Source organism: Lineus longissimus, chromosome 15 (genome assembly GCF_910592395.1).
Source record: "Lineus longissimus chromosome 15, tnLinLong1.2, whole genome shotgun sequence".
NCBI classification, from domain to species: Eukaryota; Metazoa; Nemertea; class Pilidiophora; order Heteronemertea; family Lineidae; genus Lineus; species Lineus longissimus.
The window spans coordinates 13,703,233-13,726,037 of record NC_088322.1 but is presented as its reverse complement, the minus strand read 5'-3'; the positions used below and the strand labels follow the sequence as shown (position 1 = coordinate 13,726,037).

Here is a 22,805-nt window from a genome sequence, read left to right as displayed (position 1 = left end):
TGTTGTGTTTGCTCGAAGACTAGAAAAGGAATTAGCGACTTTTGCATCTGAACTCTTTCGGGGGTCTCATAAACAGTGGTTTGGTTCTCTTTGGCCTATTCGATTGACTCGTGCATATTGGTCCCGCCACAATCCATTCATTCAGAATCCATACCGGGAACGTAGGTGGACATCGACCAGTTAGTTCCGGATGGATTCATATTTTCTGAAGTTGTTCCGTGATAGTGGCACGTCCATTTTCATTACGAAATCTCCTTGATCACTTTTCATTGCAAGTTAAGCAACATTTGGATCTGCATCCTTTAATTCTCTATTTTGCGAGAAAAAATCGGTTCAACATGGCCGTAAAAATAGTCCTTCTAAAATGGGCTCTTCTGCTTCTTGCTGGAAACACTACCGCAGGTAAGTACAAGATATTATTGTTTTTGTAAAGAATGTACAAACTTCACTAATAACGATTCCTGCAAGTGTTGTGAGGTGGTTTTGGACATGTCTAGGAAATTCGTCAGTTACAATCAGTTTTGGTGAGATCTTCGTTGCAGACTGAAATCAGTGTGTGTTCTTCAGTTTATAAAGTTCGGGTTCAGAAGGTTTCAAGATAAAAGTGATATTGATAATAATGATACTGATAATGCTAATAATACTATATGTACATGTACCTCAGTGATATAAAAGATTATCTTTGCAGTTGATTTAAGGTTTGAATGACCTTTTTTAAAAAGTTTTTCAAAATCGAGGTCAGCAGGGTCAGACACAATCATTTATTGTTTTGAAAGACTCCGGCAGGGTCAAAAGAAACAGTTGTTGGCGCCGATGATGTCAGCAATATGGCGAATTTCCGCCCCACCCGTGAGATTTGCTCTCGTCACGTCATGAGCACATTGAACTGCCAGTGAACCGTGCTCAATATGTACCGGATATACCGCTCTCTCCATCATCAACGACGATATATGTCGGTGCCGGCCGTGCGAGGTCGTTTCAATGAAAAAGACGCACGCCACTGCCGTGCCCGTACCTGAGAAAACTAGTGCCGTTTTAGGCAGATTTGCGATGATTGAAAAAATACATCTACCTCATAATTCATGTACTCGAACGCCCGGAATCAGTATGTGATGGAGTTTGAAAAGTTTGGGTGCGGGGTATGATAATGATGATAATGAAAATGTTTACATCTGTACATGGATGATTAGATAACAAGACAAGGAAGAAGAAAAAAGGAATTTTTTTTTGGATATTCACCGGGGGTCGAACCCGTGACCAGCCGATCCACAGTCAAACACCTTTAGCGCTGAACCCTCAAGGCTTGCATGTTGAATTGGAGATTTTGTTCGCCTCTTATATGCGGTATGCAAACCAGCGCGCCACAATAGTGACAAGGTCGCGCAGGTGGCAAAGTGATTAGCCGAAATAGTTCCAAGTAATCGTATATTTCGATAGTTGTACAGATTTTTCTCAACATATCGTATGTATATACCTCAGTGATATAAAAGATTATCTTTGCAGTTGATTTAACGTTTGAATGACCTTTTTTAAAAAGTTTTTCAAAATCGTGGTCAACAGGGTCAGACACAATCATTTATTGTTTTGACAGACTCCGGCAGGGTCAAAAGAAATAGTTGTTGGCGCCGATGATGTCAGCAATATGGCGAATTTCCGCCCCAACCGTGAGATTTGCTCTCGTCACGTCATGAGCACATTGAACTGCTAGTGAACCGTGCTCAATATGTACCGGCTACCGCTCTCTCCATCATCAACGGCGATATATGTCGGTGCCGGTGTAACATCTGTGGTTGTTTCCATGTGTCAGTGTTTCCAAACAATAGGCAGCTAGAGAGACCACGACTTTTCAATAGGGGGATACACAGAAAAACTTGTCAATCTATTTTTGAGCGTTCCCAAACAATGAGGGGAAACACTCAAAAACAGAAACACTCAAAAACATTACACCGGCCGTGCGAGGTCGTTTCAATGAAAAAGACGCACGCCACTGCCGTACCCGTACCTGAGAAAACTCGCGTTTTAGGCAGATTTGCGATGATTGAAACAATACATCTACCTCATAATTCATGTACTCGAACGCCCGGAATCAGTATGTGATGGAGTTTGAAAAGTTTGGTTGCAGGGTATGATAATGATGATAATAAAAATGTTTACATCTGTACATGGATGATTAGATAACAAGACAAGGAAGAAGAAAAAAATCCAAAAAAAATCGGCAGATTCACCGGGGGTCGAACCCGTGACCAGCCGATCCACAGTCAAACACCTTCAGCGCTGAACCGTCAAGGCTTGCATGTTGAAATGGAGATTTTATTCGCCTCTTATATGCGGTATGCAAACGAGCGCTCCACAATAGTGACAAGGTCGTGCAGGTGGCAAAGTGATTAGCCGAAATAGTTCCAAGTAATCGTATATTTCGATAGTTGTACAGATTTTTCTCAACATATCGTATATATATACCTCAGTGATATAAAAGATTATCTTTGCAGTTGATTTAACGTTTGAATGACCTTTTTTAAAAAGTTTTTCAAAATCGAGGTCAGCAGGGTCAGACACAATCATTTCTTGTTTTGAAAGACTCCGGCAGGGTCAAAAGAAACAGTTGTTGGCGCCGATGATGTCAGCAATATGGCGAATTTCCGCCCCACCCGTGAGATTTGCTCTCGTCACGTCATGAGCACATTGAACTGCTAGTGAACCGTGCTCAATATGTACCGGCTACCGCTCTCTCCATCATCAACGACGATATATGTCGGTGCCGGCCGTGCGAGGTCGTTTCAATGAAAAAGACGCACGCCACTGCCGTACCCGTACCTGAGAAAACTTGCCGTTTTTGGCAGATTTGCGATGATTGAAACAATACATCTACCTCATAATTCATGTACTCGAAAGCCCGGAATCAGTATGTGCTGGAGTTTGAAAAGTTTGAGTGCGGGGTATGATAATGATGATAATGAAAATGTTTACATCTGTACATTGATGATCAGATGACAAGACAAGGAAGAAGAAAAAAATATAAAAAAATTCGGCAGATTCACCGGGGGTCGAACCCGTGACCAGCCGATCCACAGTCAAACACCTTCAGCGCTGAACCGTCAAGGCTTGCATGTTGAAATGGAGATTTTATTCGCCTCTTATATGCGGTATGCAAACGAGCGCGCCACAATAGTGACAGGGTGGCAAAGTGATTAGCCGAAATAGTTCCAAGTAATCGTATATTTCGATAGTTGTACAGATTTTTCTCAGCATATCGTATGTATATACACGTACATGAATGAATAAAGAAAGTAAATGAAGAGAAACGTTTTTTTCTGGATACACGGGGAGTCGAATCCGTGACCACCTGGCAGAAAGTCCAGCATCCTGACCGTTGAATCAAAGAGGTTTTCATGTTTGAGTGGAGATTATCTTCGCCTGTGATAGCCAGGCTATGGTGATATGAACCTTGTGTGTTTATTTCACACACGCTTCAGATCACCAATTCGTTGAGAATTTTTTCTGTTGGTGCCACATTGGTGGAGGACTTGCCGGCAATAAATTCTAGTTCTATTTTATCAAACGTTGATTGGCTGATTCGCACTCTTTTTTGTGAGAAAATCCATTATTTAATTAAATTGTGCCAGCTTAGGTGATGTATCTGTAAGCACTTGAGTGGAGATTTTCTTCGCCTGTAATAACCAGGCTATGGTGATATGGACCTTGTGTGTTTATTTCACACACGCTTCAGATCACCAATTCGTTGAGAATTTTTTCTGTTGTTGCCACATTGATGGAGGACCTGCCGGCAATAAATTATAGTTGTTTTCAGTCAATGTTGATTGGCTTGTTCGCACTCTTTTTTGTGAGAAAATCCATTATTTAATTAAATTGTGCCAGCTTAGGTGATGTATCTGTAAGCACTTGAGTGGAGATTTTCTTCGCCTGTAATAACCAGGCTATGGTGATATGGACCTTGTGTGTTTATTTCACACACGCTTCAGATCACCAATTCGTTGAGAATTTTTTCTGTTGTTGCCACATTGATGGAGGACCTGCCGGCAATAAATTATAGTTGTTTTGAGTCAAACGTTGATTGGCTTGTACGCACTCTTTGTGAGAAAATCCATTATTTAATTAAATTGTGCAAGCTTAGGTGAGGTATTTGTAAGCACTTCTGCCAAGGAATTTAAAGGGAAAATCATGATGAGCATGGTAAATCTGAGATCTTTTTCGTATAAGGGTTTCTTTGTTAATTGATTGACAGGGATTAACTCATTAATTGCTGAGTCAGCTACACAAAATTGCCGAATAATTACACTGACTGATTATGGTCGTATCCATGCAAGCCTCAAGCTGGATGACAAGATGTCAATTAAAGTAGACATTTTGGGCTTGATTTTAAATGATATCAACTAACAGAATTTCGGTCGATTTTAAAATAGGAACGCGATCTTTTTCTAGATATTCCCTCACGGGCAGCATATTTTAATAAAACCATCCAGGCACCAGTGGTTTTTGATATCCTCCGCCTCTCGATATGATGAAGGAGTATAAAAAGCCTGGAGCTCAGGATACCCTTTGACTAATTGGAAAAGTCAAGGTCCGACACTAGCACCTCTTTGCCCCAATGTAGCCTAGAAAATACCAGCTGCCGATTCGAATCATCCTCGGTAGTACTCGAACGCCCGGAATCAGTATGTGCTGCAGTTTGAAAAGTTTGGATGCGGGGTATGATAATGGTAATGATGAAATAATTTACATCTGTTCATGGAGGATTAGAAAACAAGATAAGAGAAAACTGCGGCAGATTCAGCGGGAGTCGAACCCGTGACCAGCCGATCTACAGTCAAACACTCTTAGCGCTGAACTGTCAAGGCTTTCATGCTGTAATGGAGATTTTATTCGCCTCTTATATGCGATATGCAAAAGAGCGCCGCAATTGTGACAAGGTCGCGCAGGTGGCAAAGTGATTGGCCTAAATATATATAGTTCCAAATAATCGTATATTTCGATAGTTGTACATGTTTTTCTCAACATATCGTATCCATCCATATACCTCAGTGATATGGCGCCGATGATGTCAGCAATACGGCGGATTTCCGCCCCACCCGTGAGATTTGCTCTCGTCACGTCATGAGCACATTGAATTGCTAGGAACCGTGCTCAATATGTACCGGCTACTATGGGCGGTTATTTCCGCATAAATAGAGGTTGTCTCAAATCGAGACATTTTATGTCGTGTTATGACTCGAATAGACGTTTGGTGGCGCTCGTTTTAACGGAGACGTGTCGTATCTCAAATAGACATACACTCAAATAGACGTTTGGTGGCGCTCGTATATCAAACAAACATATATTGTCGTGTTTTCAGCTTTTTGTTAATAACTCAAATAGACGTTTGGTGTCGCTTTTCAAATAGACATACACCCAAGTAGACGTTTGGTGGCGCTCGTATCTCAAATAAACATTATTGTCGTGTTTTCAGCTTTTTGTGTATAACTCAAATAGACGTTTGTTGTCGCTTTTCAAATAGACATACTCTCAAATAGACGTTTGGTGTCGCTTTTCCGCAAAAAATGGAAGTTCCCCAAACAGACGTTGTGTGTACGAATCCGGTTGTGGACAACATTTTTCTTTTTCTTTTTTCTTTATATTTTATTTTTTATAATGCGTTTCTTTTCCCTTGTTATTTAGATTTTAGATATTTGAGTTATGCTGCCTGCAACATACCTACAGAAAGGACAATAAAAATAGCCCATCTCCAAGATCCAAGCGATAGTCCTTCAGATATCATATTGAGTATGAATATACAATGAGATTTGTCGCATGTAAATGGTCTTCCTCCAGTATGAATATGTTTCTCTGCAATGAGACTTGTCTTTCGATACTGCCTCATGTGTATGGTCTTCCTCCAGTTTATTTTCATACTGCATGCTTCAAATTTGAGTAACAAGCACAAAACAATACAAGCAAAGATTTTCAGGATTTGTATGATTTATTCATTTTTGCAACAGTGAAACACACCAAAATATACTACATTACTAATACATATATTTCATCACCAGGAATAGCATCAGTCATGTCACAAGAAATAACAGCTGGAGATCTGAGAACAGCATTATTTAAAGCATCATTTTACAGAAATATCTATTGATATAATGGCAAGTTCTACTACACAGTTTCATGATGACGCCCCGATGACGACACAGATTTATCGAATTCTGATTGGCTGAGAACCTGTGTACAAATGTACACTGTACTGCCCGAAAGGTTCAGGTCAACAAAATTCGCCGCCGGCCCGCCCTACTAAAAGTCCAGCGTATAGCGGATCGAAGCCTATTTCAATGGGATACCGCCTCGCTCCTTTACAACACTGGTATAAAATCCTTGTTCTTTTTTGACAGCTGTGTTCAACCCCGCCCCTGTCGGCTACTGGCCCTTGACGGCTGAAGCGAAGGGAGATGACCTCTCGGGCAACGACAACAATGCCACCCTCCATAGAGTCACATTCACCCACGGACCGACCCAAAGACCCAGGAGCGCTATTCGCTTTTACGGCAACACCTCGTCCTATTTCAGCGTGGTGAATTCGACAACCATGGACTTGAGCCACCGTGACGGGTTCACACTCACGGGGTACTTGAAACTGCTCTCAGGGACTCAGGCGCCGATTATGGAGTGGCCGGGGACGCATGGCAAGAATTACGGATTGCTGGTCTGGGTGTGGCCCACATTGAATCTCCACGTTAACATAATCGCCGTTGATAATGCAGGACATATCTTTGATATGAAATTCTCTCACGGTGTTTGGAAGTTCTTTGGCGTATCGTACGACAAATCGTCAAGAAAAGTGATTGGTTTTATGGATGGGGTCACCCCGGAGACGCAGATGAAATTTGAAAGCACGAGCGTTGCGCCAGATACCTCCGCGAGCCTTGTAAACTTCGGTAAACAAGTACGTTCCGTTACAGACAAACGGTCTCTGAACGGAGAGATGAGCTGCATCATGTTATTCGACCGGGGTCTGACAGCAGACGACATGAAGAGAGCAAAGACCTTCTGTGATAATAACAACAATGGGGGGCAAGGTAGGTCAACCCCAGCAGCACAGACCTAAACATACTGTACAATGTATAGGTCCGTGCCTGAAGCGACCGTTTGCACATCGTACAACACGTGCACTTCCCGTTCACTTGTGTTCTTCATATTTTCCTCCACGCTAGACAGCTTCATCGGCCTGTCCAAAGAAGCCGTAGCCTATAGTACTAGCTTTCAATTCAGGTTCAGAGTGTCTATCATTCGTCTCGAGTCACAACTACCTTCGCTTCGGAAGGGCGGCTGAACACACGTTCCTCTTTATTACAAATTCTCTCCATTTCAGGCGCCACGTTTGAATTCCACTCAAAAGCGAAGATTCCATCTGGAAGCATTCTGACGACGCACACAGACACCCCGACCATAATCAAGTGCATGGACTTCTGTGCCAGGGACTCTCAGTGCGCGTCAGCCTCCTTCACCGACGCCAGCAAGACCTGCCTGACCTCAAATGTGAACTATTTCCTCCCCAAGGTGTCGCTCCCTGCCGACGACCGCTTTGAACTTTACTGCTTGATGCGACCAGTTTGATCAGCAGAGGCCGTTTGTTCAAAAGAACAAAAATCACGTTATCCCTACTAAACGGTTTAGTTGAATTAAGTAACCTTAAGGACGTTATCTCTTTCAGTTCATCCAACCAAGACCTAACGGTGCCGTTAAGCTTTAATACGTGCTTTTTGAACCACTCAGCCCTGAGTTTTGCCATGTTGAAAAATGACAGAGAACTGACCCTATGATGGAGGACTTGTGTCCGCCTCTGTGCCCAACATGGAATGACGACTACTTCCGGTTGGCGCAGGATAGCGTGGCACGTCATATTCGGCCTAGTTCCCGTCATCGCACCTTTTTACAACCCTGTGATATCTTATTGATTTCCATTTGTATTTTGGACAGCTTTAAGACACGTTAACTTAATCGTATATCAAAGTCGAATGTCTGACGCACAACACCAGTATATATGGGTTCTTTTGTTCGATTGTTCCTAGACTCCTGAGGCATTCTATCAGTCATCTGAAACATAGTCTTCCTATGGGGAAGGACACGATCCATCCACAGCATCCGGAGTGTAGTGAATATCAAATTCAAATTCAAATTTTATTGAAAACCAAACATATTACAGAGTAATACGTAGGTGGCAAGATAAAGAACTGCGTATTAGGTACAAACAGAGGAAGTGAAACAAATTATCACCTAGCTGTGATCACCAACAGTGACATTGACTGTCAGTACCTTGTCTTACTTACTTTGACCAGAGGCCATCTGTTCAGAGTCAAACAAAGACAGAAGCAACGGAATAGGACCCAAGATCCGGCCACTGGGTCAAAGTTGTGAGGGTAAATGAGAAGAAATGAGTGTTCCTGATGTGATATCCACGCTCGGAGTTTCATTATGTAGTTTCATTAAATCCGCAATTAAAGTTAGCGGAGGTGCATCAATTATCAGTGTAGCTAAATCAATTCGCCATTCTGAGACCTGTTAAATAAATCAATACACGTACTATTGCACTAATCTACATGTGGCGCCAACGTGGCGACCATCATCTAACTCATCTAACTCCCATTGTCAAGTTGTCTCTGGCGACGAAATCCGTCTCTCATCAATGGATTGAAAAAACCCACATGTTCGGCAGTCGCTGGCAGCAAATGACAGCTCAGAGAGATATATGTCCGTGTCGGAGCGATTTAGAAAAACGTTCTTGGCGATGCAATGCCACAAAAAAAAAAAAAAAAAAAAAAAAAAAACGTTTCTCTATGGGACAAACGCTCTGGGCTCAAAGTGACATGCATGCTCTCGTAAACAGGGTCTGAGAAAACGTCTACTCGTTTACATGCATAATATCTTTCTTTTGAGACTAAAAAGACGAAGATCTATCGAGATTCGACCCTTTTGAGTGATACCTTTACACGTATTTCTTTATGATATCTGTTGTGATGAAGACAGGTAAAACCGGGTCGTCGCGATACCGCAGGCACAAGGGCCTAGCTACCCTGACAAAAAATATCTTGGATGAACCCTAGTAAAATCATGGTGAAATCAGAAGTGTGACAGCTGCTCTCATCAGCTTGGTTGTGACAAGGCCTAGGGCGAGTGTAGCCGGCTGGTAACTACTATTCAGATCTGGACCATTGTGACAGCCACTGCCATCAGACTGGTTGTGACATGGTCTCTACAGAGAGACATACAAGACATGTGCCTTCCCATCAAATAATGGCTCGATATGAATTTAAACAGTTTTTGTAAATCGCGCGTTGATGAATGATCGAGCTCGTTGCGATAACATTGGAAATTTCATTAGAAGATTGATTGCATCCGGGGAGAATGGGGAACAAGTCACATTACCTCCCCAGATCCCCGCAGTGTTAACAAATTTATACAACATGTGGCAGCACAGTTCTCTCTGACATACATAAGCTTGACGTCATTCCAGTGGTGACTTTCTCAATCCCCAACAAAAAGTACCAGGGAGCGAAACGACAGGGGGCGAAAAGGTCAGGGACCGAAACCACCGCAATTCTTTTGAAGCAATGGTATGACCCCGTTCTGGGAAGTAGCTGTCCTAACACCCCTTTCGCAATGGCTTCGCCCCGATCCACGTGTTTCGATGTGAAATCGGTTGATGGAGTAGTTAGCCGGGAGATCCCAGAGTGAGCGCCGTTGCTCATAAAGATCTCATTTTCTTAGGAATAACTCGAAGAAAGTGGCTGAAACATGCATATAAGGTAAGAGTGCGGACAATATTTCGATTTTCAAACACATTTTAACTTAGATCTTTCGCTTATCGCATTTCTTTTTACTTTTTTAATAGTGCGCTGTTTTTGGCCCTGTTGCTGGGGATTCAGTTGCATCTCAATGCGGGTAAGTCATCTTTTATTAACCCTTTTCGGACATTTCTGATCTCTCATCTAGTACCTATTTAATAGCCCAGGAATACAAAATAAATAGCAGCAAAGCCCCCAAAAGACAAGTTGTTTTATCATTTTCGTCATGGGGGACTTGGCTTCGATTGAAAAGGTTTATCACAAAATATTCTTTTGGCAATTATTAGAAAAAAGTTCAATGTTTAGGATCTATTTCAAAGTGCATTGGTTTTTAATATTATCTTAAAAATCTTACTGTTGGCCCAATTGCTCCAAATTTCTCGGAGAAATTGTTTCATAATTTTCATGTCAATATAGGCTGTATATCATGCAATTCGTTCAGTTAATGAGTTTGCCTGTTTCATCATGCAGGTATATGGTTTTAATACTGCATTACGATACAATGACATAGGCCTATCCACTGGTAGTGCTGGTGCTGTTGCACTGTTGCTTTTTTGTTGACCCAAAATTATTAAATAGGTCTAAGTTAATGGCAAGTGAGGCACGGATAACTCTGTGGATATCTTGGGCACTTTTTAAACTAAGTTGGTTTTTTTCTTGGAATGGCCAAAATGGATTTGGCTTTTGAGTCTCAGGAGTCAACCTCTTGATTTAGTGTATTTGCCTGTGGATATGTTTATTAAAGAAATAGGTTTGATGGATACATAAAGACTCGCTTATAGTTGGCTTGGCTCACCCAGTAGTGTCCCTACTGTCCAAATTTCCTTATCAGGCTGTGTCTGCCTTAAAATTTTTCCCAAATAAAAATATTTTGAGTCTTGTGTGTAATGTTGACAACTAACATAGTTAAGGTGACTTTACAGCATATCAGCTTGACTTCTGTTAACTTTTGTGCAGTGGACTGTCATTTGGGGATTAGCTTTATCAAGGTTGCCCAATATTGGCTCATACATTCTAAATTCGGACAAAAAATGTTGGGTTAATGCGTCCAGATGCTTTAGGCTAAACTAGACTGTCTCTTCGTCTCCTGTACTGCAAATGATTGGACAGCGGCAACTTAAAAATATTTTTCAATTTTTTGGCAAAGCTGAAGATTTTCAGTGCAATTTTTTTTCTCTCATAAAAGATTAAGTTTTGATGTATTTATTTTCCAAACCTATGTTATTCACGACGTCATTACCATTGTTGTGCTGAACAGAAATCTTTAATGTTTATCATAATTTCAATCTCGTAGGCTTTTTGAGGACAGTCACAACCAGAATGCAGGGACATCGATTAGGGCTCTGACATTTGCAAGATGATGGACTGATATTTATAATATCTTGTCATAAAACCCCTCCTTTTTAGGAAACAGTTGTCCAGTTCATATACATGCCCTTGTTCTAGTAATATGCTTATGACCTACCTATACCCCTTGGCTTCCCCTGCCAGTATTCCAGGGCCTTTGTCCCGGGCAAACACAATATCAGGGCACAATTCTTCCCACCAGAAATATTGACTTAAACCATTTAATTTCTGTCCAAGAGTAAATCTCTCCGAATAACTAGCCTGGGGAAAGGATCAGCTTTTCAATCACATCTTGGACTTGAAGGCACAGTAAGACTAAGAGTGTAGAGGGTGTCTCTGAAAAATTACCAACTTTTTCTCATTATTCTGGGGCCAAAACCCTGGACAAACCCTGCTGACTACATTTGTATGAAGTGAATAGAGAAGAACAAATAATGCCTTGTTGTTACTGTTCCTTTTTTGGTTGTCTTGTCCTAATAATTGTTCCTTTGTTCACCAGAAACAATGATAATATGTCCTACTGTTCTTATTTCCTGAGTTTAGGAAGTCCACCAGGAAATCCCACTCTGCCTATAGATATTCTTTCTGTTTTTAATTAGTCTTATACAAGTTATGTCAATAGTTTTTCTTCAACTTTCCAAATGAAGATAATTTCACATGAGTAGGTGGTAATTAGTTCTCAGTGCTCACACATTGTCACCTTGAAGCCTATGTGTGTCTGTGTAGGCCTAAATGGCTTCCAATCCAAGTGCATGAAAAGTATACAGTAAATGTGTGAAAAGTATATACTGCTGAGTATCCGAGGGCCAAGTACAGGATGTTTGAGAAATAATTTTTTGGCAAAATAATATCTGCTTTGAAATTGGTGTCCAAGCTCATTTGAAACTTTCATTTGCTTTTGTTATTTTTGTGATGACAGGAATAAGCAAGTCTTTGTTCTGATAACTTGGGGGCCTAGTTGTAATATTTGGAAAGTAATGAGAAATTTCATTCATGCAACTTTTTCAAGGTCATCATTTAATTTGATGACAGCATAAAATTCTGCATTCTGTTTGATGTGACAAATTGGGCTTTACCCTAAAGCATCTATACAGTTTTGACTGGTTTTACCAGTAGACCAGGTATCTTTTCATTGTTGAGCGCAGAGATAATTATCACCTAGTCTTGCAACAAAATATTTTCTTTGGTTGTTTATAGGAACCAAAGCAAAATACATTCTCGAACACCAAATACAGCCTATAAATTTGTACTATGATTTACACTTGCATACGTTTTAGTGATAGAACATGATGAAAAATTAACATCAAAGTGGAAAGATGAAGAAAAAAGCATTCTGATTAACGTAATTGTATACAAACATGATTGACCTGTCTAATTTAGGAACAAATTACGATTACAACAACATGCTCTTTGAAGATAAAAAAAAATGCAATGAGTGGCAATGAAGAGGTGTAGTTGACCCCCTTTCCGTATTCACCCTGATGGAATGTACATCTCTTGTGAGTAGGATGACAGAATTAACATTCCTTGGCGATGAAATTGATATTCACCCTCTCTGGTGATTCTAAGGTCAGACTAAATGTCTGTTTCCGTTACATCTCAAAACTGTCTCAGAATTTCACACATGGCACAGGCGTTGTGGTCAAGTACAATGCTGAGCCAATTAGGGCCTACTTGCATCAAAAGAAATCAAGCGCCTGTGATAACTAAAACTACCAACATTTTGTAGACTTGATATTTTGAAGTGAATTTGAATGCCCGGTGTAAAAGTAAAAAGTGTCCCCCCTGGAAAAAGTGTCCGGCCCTATTGCATTCTGCAATATGGTTCTATAAAGACCCTGACCGTCAATAGCTCAGAGATTGAAGCGCATAATAGAATCCTTTGTTCCCGGACATTTTATCCTAGGACATTTTAAACTTCTACACCGGCATGACTTTAGTTTAATGTTTCAAATGCTGATACATATATGTACACCATTTGAATAGCAGCAGACTTCACCAAGACGTTTTATCATACTCACTATAAGGAGTAATTATCAAAAAATGTAATAGAGATGGATGGTTTATTGGTCATTAAATTACTCCAGAAAGGTTAACTTGGTGAATGTTTAGACTGAAAGTAACAACCATTAGTCTCTTTAAAGGCTCCAGTTATTTAACCCATTTAACTCCATTAATTTAAAAGTCTGGTGAATAGTAAAAACACTGCAAAGCCAAACATTATGTAGGGCCTACAGGGTGTATCAGAAAAGTTCCTCTCCTGCATTTCCCTAGCTGCAGTTTGTATCACTGTAGTTTGTTGTAACATATATAATGTATGTGTGGTCAACAATTAGCTTCAAAAGTAATACATGTATGAATATGCTGTCAGCCAGTTTGGTGAAAATATTCAAAATATATTTTAAAGCAACGTTGGTTGATCAAGGAATCTTTGTAATTTTCGCGAATTGCCAAAATAATGAGGCGCGAAAATGTGAGGATACCAGTTTTCCATTGACCTCAGTAAAAAGCCTTCCAGTTGCTACACTTCACTTAAAAAACTACCTGATCCAGTTTATTTGAATTGACAATCCTGGTGTTTTGTGTTGTCTTATCACAACGAAACAGACCAAGTGACTATGGAAGTGACCTTCTTGACTCTTGCTTGCCCATCTTTTTCTGACGGTTCTAATTGCCTTAGGATTTCAAGTTTTAGGCAAAATGGCAGTACCCACGGTCAACCCTTATCTCAGTCTGACAGAGTGCACCCTTTTAACAGTCAGAAGTCCCAGGTAGACACAAGTCTCCAAGTCTTGATCAGTGCAGTGATTACGCCAAGTAAAATGTGAATTAAAGTTGACTCTTCGCATTATTCCATCTGATTGCTTGAATGGACTTGCACTAGACTGTGACAACAACATCACAACTTAAGACTAAAATTCATCATGCACCAGACTTATCTTGGGCAAGCAATTCTTGCACAACTTGACGATGTTAGTATAACACATTTTGAATGGCATTTGGGCTGTTTCAGTCTTGGTATTGGTGTGAACTTCAGGGGGGACACTTCCTGACTGTACTTCAATATACATTCTTTGAACCCTTTTCTACCCAAGCATCAAATTGGTCATTTCCGTGTACGACTAAGTAGGGCACTTTAAAGGGCCTAAGAAGGGTCTTTAGAGGTCCCCTTATCTTGATTGTGGCTCCCTGCAAGGCGGAGGGAACGCTTAGGCAAACTATAGGGCCAATAAAGGCAGTTTGTAAAAAGGCAAGGAAGTGTCGGGCTGAGCTAATATTATGGGTGAATGGGTTCAATGGTGAGAATACTTTATTTCATTGAAACAAGTTTGGCCTATTGGTGACATGAAGAAGTCAATAAAGATTTCAGTATGTCTGTCTCAGTGATGAACTTCAGCAGTTTATATAAGATAGTTTGTTTAATTTGATAATGTCATTCTTTCCTAATCAAGTTCCTTGCTTAACTCTGGCATTTCCTTTCTCTCGAGTGACACATAGATTGGGGGTGGTAGAACAGTAGTTGTCTTTCATCCTCTCATAGCAGGCCTTTGGAATGTCTCTAAAGAAAGGTACTCGCTTAGGAACAAGACAATGGTCTTCTGCTGTAGGAGAACGTTGTCCTTGTAAGGTGGTCTTGAACTTTCAATGATCATCAACCCTATAATGAATGAGAGTTGCCGGCTGTGTGAAATATCTTGTCCTGTTGGTGTTCGGGGGAGGGGGTTGGTGGGGTGCAAACCCTCAGTTGTTTTATCAGGGTGATGTGCTGTGAACTGGAATCAGCAATGATAGTAATGAGAGCATTTACGTGTCACTTTTTGAAATAGGCAACTATTCTCATCCTGTGTGTGGTGGACATCTCGTCACAAACGTCATTCAATCAAACCCCTGGATAGATCACGACAAGTTTCACTGTGACAAAGATTGCTTTTAAAATTTGTTAGTCAGAAGGGGTTCTTCCATGCGGAGGGTGCTTCCATGCGTCATGTGGAGAGCTTCTTCCATGGGTAGAGCTTCTTCCATGGGTAGAGCTTCTTACATGTGGAGAGCTTCTTCCATGGGTAGAGCTTCTTCCATGGGTAGAGCTTCTTCCATGTGGAGAGCTTCTTCCATGGGTAGAGCTTCTTCCATGGGTAGAGCTTCTTCCATGGGTAGAGCTTCTTCCATGTGGAGAGCTTCTTCCATGTGGAGAGCTTCTTCCATGGGTAGAGCCTCATCCTCCCTTAGTATGAAAGAGCGCTTCTTCAGTGTAGAAGATGCCGATTTATCAGTGGTGTGCAACAATCCTAAAGTCTCTGTGGATACTGACCCCCATGGCAGCTCCTTCACTTCTTACATTAGCGGAAGAAGAATTTTTCTTGCTTTTCTTGCATATGTCTAGAAATGTAGGTCTGCACAATGATAGGCTATGTGTACAGCTGGGCATCATTGTCTTTATAGCTGGAACTCAGCAGGGTTCAAGTCAGTCACTTAAGCGAGGCCTAGTTACACCAACTATTATTTTCTTGCCGTTTCATTGTCAAATGCCTGCCTTGCTTGCAGAACACCGGCTCCAGTGCTCTACATTTAGGGGGGTGTTGTCCGAGGGAAGGTTTTTAAATGTCTTAAGGCCGGTTTACACATGCAACTTTTTAGGAGAAACACATAGAAACTAAGAGAAACTTGACTGACAGGCTATGTAATTTGAACCATGAAACCTAAAAGTTTCTTCATGTTGCATGTGTGAACTGGTCAAGAAACATGAAGAAACATGATGAAACCCCTTTCTTGAAACCTTGTGAAACTAGGAGAAACATGAAACAATTTACGAACATGCTCGTAAATTCTGGACAGGTTTCATCAATTTTCTACAAGTGTCGATCACATTTTAACTCTGTGGCTAATCAGACTGTGATAAAAAGTCATGTGATTTTTACTCCATATCCAAAATGGCTAAAAGTGACAAGTCAAATGCATATGAGTGGACTTTTGAAACCGAACATGTTTCACTGTGTAAACGTCCAAGGTAAGGTTTCTCGATGTTTCATGTTTCTCAATGTTTCTCCATGTTTCATTGAAAAAAGTTGCATGTGTAAAGCGGCCTTTAGTGCTGTATGGGAGGCGATAAAAAACGTCACAGGAGCTCTTAGCACATCTCTTAGACTGGCGTTTATCAGAGTAACCACCTCCTGCCAGCCACTTTCTGCCTGCCACTTTCTTTGTTTATCTCGATAAATAAACACCAACAGCAAGTGACAAATAAACAATAAACAGCAACACCGCAGACAATTGCCTTATCAGATGGAAAATAAACGTGTTGAAATTGACACCTTGTTATCAATTAAGGCATTAGATGTTGGTGGGTGATTGTAAGAGAAACAAAGATTGAAACTGGATCTCAAGCACCCTCTAAACCACAGATTTTCATTGGCGTGACCTGTGATGAGCATTGAAAAGATCTCTCATCTGATGGCAGTCTGTTCCACTGAGTTTGACGATTATTGCAAGCCGCAGCAATAACAGATTCTGGTTGCAAGCACCTTGCGCTCACCACCAAAATCGAGTGATTCTTGTCTCTTGTGATAGATATTATAGGTCTCAGCAACAAAAGCCTTATATGGCCTGATTGAATGTGCCCCATTTAAACTGAGGCTTACTTGCAAGGTAACTAAAACCTTTGGGATTTGGTTCAGGCCGAAAAAAGTATCACTGTCATTGCCTGGTCAGTGTCTCCAAGTGCCATGACCTATCCTTATAGAAACTTCTGTGTTAGATCAGTTTCATGACACCATTTTTTCACACAAGTCTTCATTTCATCACTGATAAGGAATGGTGTCCTTTTCCCATCTGAGTACTCAAATCCTCTCAATATTAGACACATTTTTTTCCTCAGTTGTTTGTGAACATCCTGTGTCATGAAGACATGTAAACAGTTGTTTGTGAACATCCTGTGACATGAAGATATGTAAACAGCAAAATCATCCCGATTGATCCCACTAGCATTCCAAAACTAAAACCTGTGAACCAGGATCAAGCGGTGTCAACTTTATCATAATTTTTCTGTCAAAGACTCTAATTTCTATTTGTTTGTTTTCTGATAAAATCTGGTGTCGTTTTCTTTTGATTTCAATATTTATATACCCACTTATCCAACATGGAGAGATTTATCAAAGGTCTGTGTTTGGTATGAAAGATAGAGAAAACAATCTGAGAAATGCTGGGGGAATTTTCACTTTAGGGTTTTTGTGGTAATCAAAAACCTAGGACCCATTCGAAATTATGAATTTTAGACGTGAAGTAAGAAATTTCACATTTTAAAAGATATTTCTAAAATATCCACCTTTGACGAGACTTTTGTTGTCCATCATACATGTCCTATCTGGAAAAATTGTCAAACTGATCCTGACTAAATGTCAACAAAAAAGTTTTGACTTCGAAAATTTTTTAGAATTTTGAACTTATGAAAAATTCTACTCTGATAGATAAAAAATTTTCTATGTCCAAATATTTTTTTCACTTGTTTTTTTTCTGCTCAAAATGAAGAAACATCATCAATCCCAAAAATCTTTTCATTTTAAAAATTTTCAGAATTTTGAACTTTTATGAAAAAATCCAACTAACTCTGATTCTGAAAGATGAAAAAACTTTTAAGTCCAAATATATTTTTTCACTTGTTTTTTTTCTGCTCAAAATGAAGTAACATCATCAGTCCTAAAAATTTGATGAGAATTTTGAACTTTTATTGTACTCATGTGAGCGGGTTATCCGCAGAATTGCCAAAATGAAATGCTCATAGAAAATCCTGCTTCACATTTCCATAGGCTTTTGAGTCAGGTTCAATAGCTGAGCAACTTCCATCAAAATTACTGGAACGCCTGTGAAAATCACATCTTTGATGTTCATCAGCAGTTCTCTCTCCTACGGAAACAGTCGGCAGACCTTGTGGCCTACTACTGTATTCTGACCCATTTCTGCCCATATCTTATTCCTAAAGTGCTCTCGATGGCTGTTTTTTCTGCAAAGATTCTATGTTTTCTCCCAGGTCAACTTGGTCTTATCTCAAAATTCCAGGCTGTCTGACCCATCAGTACAAAAAACAATGTTTCTGAAACATTATTTGTCTTGCTGCACTCTTCTGTATTGTCTCTTCTATACATGTACTTCATGTGAAGATAAAGCTTCTGGTTTGACATATCTCATTTTGTGTCCTTGAGCACAGCACTTACTGCCCTGCTCTATGGACTGTACCTACTTAGTGTATAATTTAAGATATCACAGACAACATGGCCGCTAACATAACTTGATTAATCTAATGCAGATTTTGTACCCAATTATTTACTTTTCAGAATAAATAAAGAGAAATATCCTCGTTTACTATGACTGATTAACATCTGGGGGTACTTCATCTCTGTAAAGAAACCCAAGGGAAAACGACTAGTAGAAAATTACAACGATACTTGCCCAGGAGTTTTTGCTTGTTGCATTGAATCACCTCATCTCACCTGTATTGAACTCATAAAACTTGGAAAGGGAATAAAAGTTGTCAGGCATGTAGTCGAAGGGTTTGACTTCATCTTAAGTTGATCAATCATATAGTACATTGTACAAAGTACAATGCCCAGTGCATCCAACGCAACATGAAACAGAATTACACAAGGCTACCTTCTTTTCACATTTATCTGATGAATGCTACAGACTGGTGCTGTATAGTCAGTCATAGCTCATCATAAATTACAAAGATCACCCCGATATTGGGATGAAATGTAAAAAAATGCTGTCAGTTCGCTCAATGTTTAGACTAGTATTTCGATAGAGTGTGCGGTTCACCGCATTTTTTCACACCTTCCTCCTGTTGGGTTCTTCTCACGTTGTTTCCGATACGAGAAATATTTGCCTTCATCCTGTCGGCATGATCGATATGAAGGTGTGGCGTGATGTTAAAGGGGAAGTGGCTCACTTTTTCCAACAGGATTACAGTATCAAAAAGCGTTTTGACATATCACGAATGGAAAAATCGTAAGGAACCTGCGAGTGTGCCAAAGATGATTGAATTGTAATCACACCTAATTACAGATTTTAAGTGGTTACCTACAATTGTCAAGTGGGTTATTGGGGCTATCTCTCAAGCTCTTCAAGTGTCAATAAAGTCAAGTTGGCGCACTTCATTAGGGTTGGTCAAGTTCCTAGGTCAACTTTATTGTCGCTTCCTAAACTCTTCATGGACAAAAGATATTTTTGGCTTCTTATATCCGATTTGGATGATGTCAGTTTATGATTGACCCAGTTTGAGTGCATTTTTGCAGCTGCAGTACCTCCTTGTCCTTGTAAATGAACATCATGTGAAGATGATAGCAAAGCAAGGCCTTAAAGTTTCTCCCTGTGGTACCCCAGTTCATCTGGTTCAGATCTGCCCAGAGTCTCGATGTGACAAGCTGTAGAATTGAAATTTCTGTGCATTTATTTATATCATACTTATGTGTAGATGTTATATGTGGACTCTATGTGTTTGCCCTGGCCGACATCTACATGTAGGGCAGAATAAAAGTAAGGAAGTCCAAAAATGAAGTCAGGCCAATTTAGGGGCCTCGTTGTCCTTAAACTCTTCTGCCTCAGAGCACCAGAAGACTACCCTGCTAAAGAAACATTGACACACATCCCCACTCCCTGTATGTTCAAGTCTTAAAACCTTAATTTGACTTTTCATAATTTCACGCTTCTGTGGACTGATTCGGGTGCATTGAGCTTTTTTGTCATTACAGTCAAAGGTTAAAATTAAGCCGGGCCTCATGCCATAAAAGTCACTGCAGGCTTTTGCAATACAAAATTTGCTAAGATACAAGTATGTGCGTGAATTAAATATAATCATATGGAGAAATCATATCTAAAGCCATTAGGTTTGTAAATTCTTTCAAGGAAAGACTGAGCCGTATACAGAAGTCTTAGAGGGCAATTAATCTTGAATTATTTATGATTTTATAGCCGTACAAAGTGGTATTTTATGGCCATTTATATATGCATTGTTTATCAGTTTCTCTACTTGGACAAATATTGTAGTCCTACATTAGTTTAAGGCAGTGCTTAATTTTAACCTCTGACCCGAAATTAACTTTCTCTGTGATAAGATTTGTGACTGAAAAAGAATATTGATATAAACTGCATGGCTGCATTTAAATAGGAACAGGTTTCTTTGCTCTTGAAGGAAATACCTCCTGCTCAATACAATATAGCGCCTCGGTTTGTATCAAAGAAAGCATGAATGAGAAAAGTCCAATATTTCTGCCTGACTCATCACTGAAGTATTTTGGTGTAATCTCTGCATAAAATTCAGACACAGTGCCTCTGAGGCCGAAAAACGTTGTTAATTTAGAAGAAGAATATCGAAATTCAGCTTGAATATATCAGAAATATACATCTAACTGTAGATTTGGTGCAGTATGGCCAATTAGTTTGGACAGGTTAGTCTATTGACATTTTCCTTGACACAATTACAACAGGACAGGAGCTCTTCTGTAAATTACCGGATAGACATCCATCGGAATGTCCTGTCCTTAACTCATCCTTCCGGCCTATTAGGGACAGCCGGTCAAAATAAACAAGTCCTGACAGTTAAGGTGTGTCATGCAGGTTTGATATTTTTAGCTTGGCAGATCACTTCACTCAAGACTGAGGTCCCTGTACTGTTGTCATTTTGTTTCCAGGCTTGGCATGACCCATTTAAGACAACGGGTTCAATAAATGTCATTAATCGCCCCTGAGAAAAAAAAAAAAAAAGAATAAGAAAAATAAGAAATTACATTGCTAAGATGTTCGATGTCTCATTTTTGGCAAGCTTTAGGTCATTCATTACAAGACCCTGCTGTCCCCACAGCATTGGGTGATATGAATAAAGACTAGCAAATGCTTTTATCTAAAACTCCATGTACATTTACACTAGACCTTTCTGTACAAAATTGAAGTAAAAGCATTTGCTAGACTTTATTCATATCAGCCATTGACTGGTGAGAGATGAACTCTAACTACCCTTCCTCAGCTGTTGGATGCCAGGGTCAACGCGTACTCTCAACACGCTTAATTAAAACAAATAGAATTCCCATGAATTCGTCAGTCCAGACCATAAAATAGGATACATTGACCAACCCTGCCCCATCCAGCCATTGCTCATCACAAGTACACAATATTTGTACTGAAGTAAGCACCTGGGACATGGTTGAGAGAATTGGATCCATTGACCCTGTCTGACCCCTAGGGTCATTGCTGCGTTGTTGAGAGGAGGTTTGATTTATAAGCTTTAAACTTGACTTGTTGAGGTTGTCATACCATCCCCTTTGGCACAACGTGAGGTCTGTATCTGGTCACTGGGAATGTACTTTCTTGTATCACAAATAGATGAGTTGCAGTTTTGGGATGACAAGTGCTGTTACCATCCCATCCATATTTACATAATGAGCAATGGCTAAGAGGTTAAACACTGCTTTGTGCTCTAAACCAAGACTAACTCACTTTTATAAAACAGATTTTTCATGTCACACATCGAAGACTAATGTCCAAGATAGGGCCTAAGGTTGATCAATGGCAACACTGAAGATTTACTGCTCTGAAAGGAAGGGTAACCCACTTATAAATAATCACACATATCTCACAGAATAAGACAAATTATCCCCTCAGCCTTGGAACCTCAAACTGTTTATGTTGTCTCGAAATCATGTAAATATCAAGGTATAACTGGTCTTGTTGGGAAAACATGTAGGCGTTATTTTCATCTTTTCATGTTTTCTGCTGTGAACATGTCTAGGTTGTAAAAAGATGGTGATTTCCTCGAATCATCATGCCTGTGGTAGGCCTACAGAGCAGAAAAAGAACCACAGTCAACTGACAACGCAAGGAAAGGAATATTCTCTGTGCATTGATGGGTGGGGAGTGGAATGAAGGGTGAAAGAGTCAACTGCAAAGTTCCTTGAGAAGGCATTCTAAAGCATCACACCACAAGCTTGTTCATGTATGTCTGCAGGAATCACATATTTGCCTCTCTCTAATTGAGGGTAATGGGTTTCATGGATCATTGAGGTTGCCGTGTTTGAGAAATTTAATACTGAAGTCCACCTGTTATTCATTGCTATTCGAGCCAAGAAGAATTCCATTCTATAAACTCTATGAACTTTCCTATTGAACATGCTTGAAATCTTATGCGAATGCTTGATTTCGATCTATGAATCTTTGATTTCTGGCTCAGAATTGGTCAGTTTCAGAAAGATTGAGTTTCATGTTGAAAACTCAAAATTTGGTAGAATGAGGATCTTCTCCCAGACTATTTCTGTGAAGACAGTATTTTCAAAAGGAGAGTAAGGTCAACTGAGTATACAGGGTACAAAGTTATTTTATCTTGATAATGGGTTTAGAGCCAAAAATATCCTGTTTTCATGGTCCCATGATATTGATGTGCTCAATTAACATGGATTACACAGCAATCTATTCTGCCTTTCCAATTCTCATGAAACAAGCCCTTTGAGCATGTTTTTGTCGTCATGATGAATGGTCGGACTGGGCCCTGAAATGCGGTGAAGTTAGATCATACTCTAGGCGACCACTTTCTCAGATATGAGACGTGAATAACTCATTGAGACAGTGGAACAATGCTTGAAGAGCATT

The 22,805-nt window shown here is 40.0% G+C and overlaps 1 protein-coding gene across 1 annotated transcript in view; it reads left to right on the top strand.

Moving 5' to 3' along the window:
* Nucleotides 1–9,614: 9,614 nt before the first annotated feature.
* Nucleotides 9,615–22,805, top strand: part of LOC135499443 (collagen alpha-1(V) chain-like) — a 35,677-nt gene continuing 22,486 nt past the window's right edge. Inside the window, exons 1-2 of the mRNA XM_064790188.1 lie at nucleotides 9,615–9,794; nucleotides 9,881–9,930. Coding sequence (XP_064646258.1) covers nucleotides 9,784–9,794; nucleotides 9,881–9,930 — 61 coding nt within the window. The 5' untranslated portion in view covers nucleotides 9,615–9,783. The remainder of the gene's footprint in view (nucleotides 9,795–9,880; nucleotides 9,931–22,805) is intronic.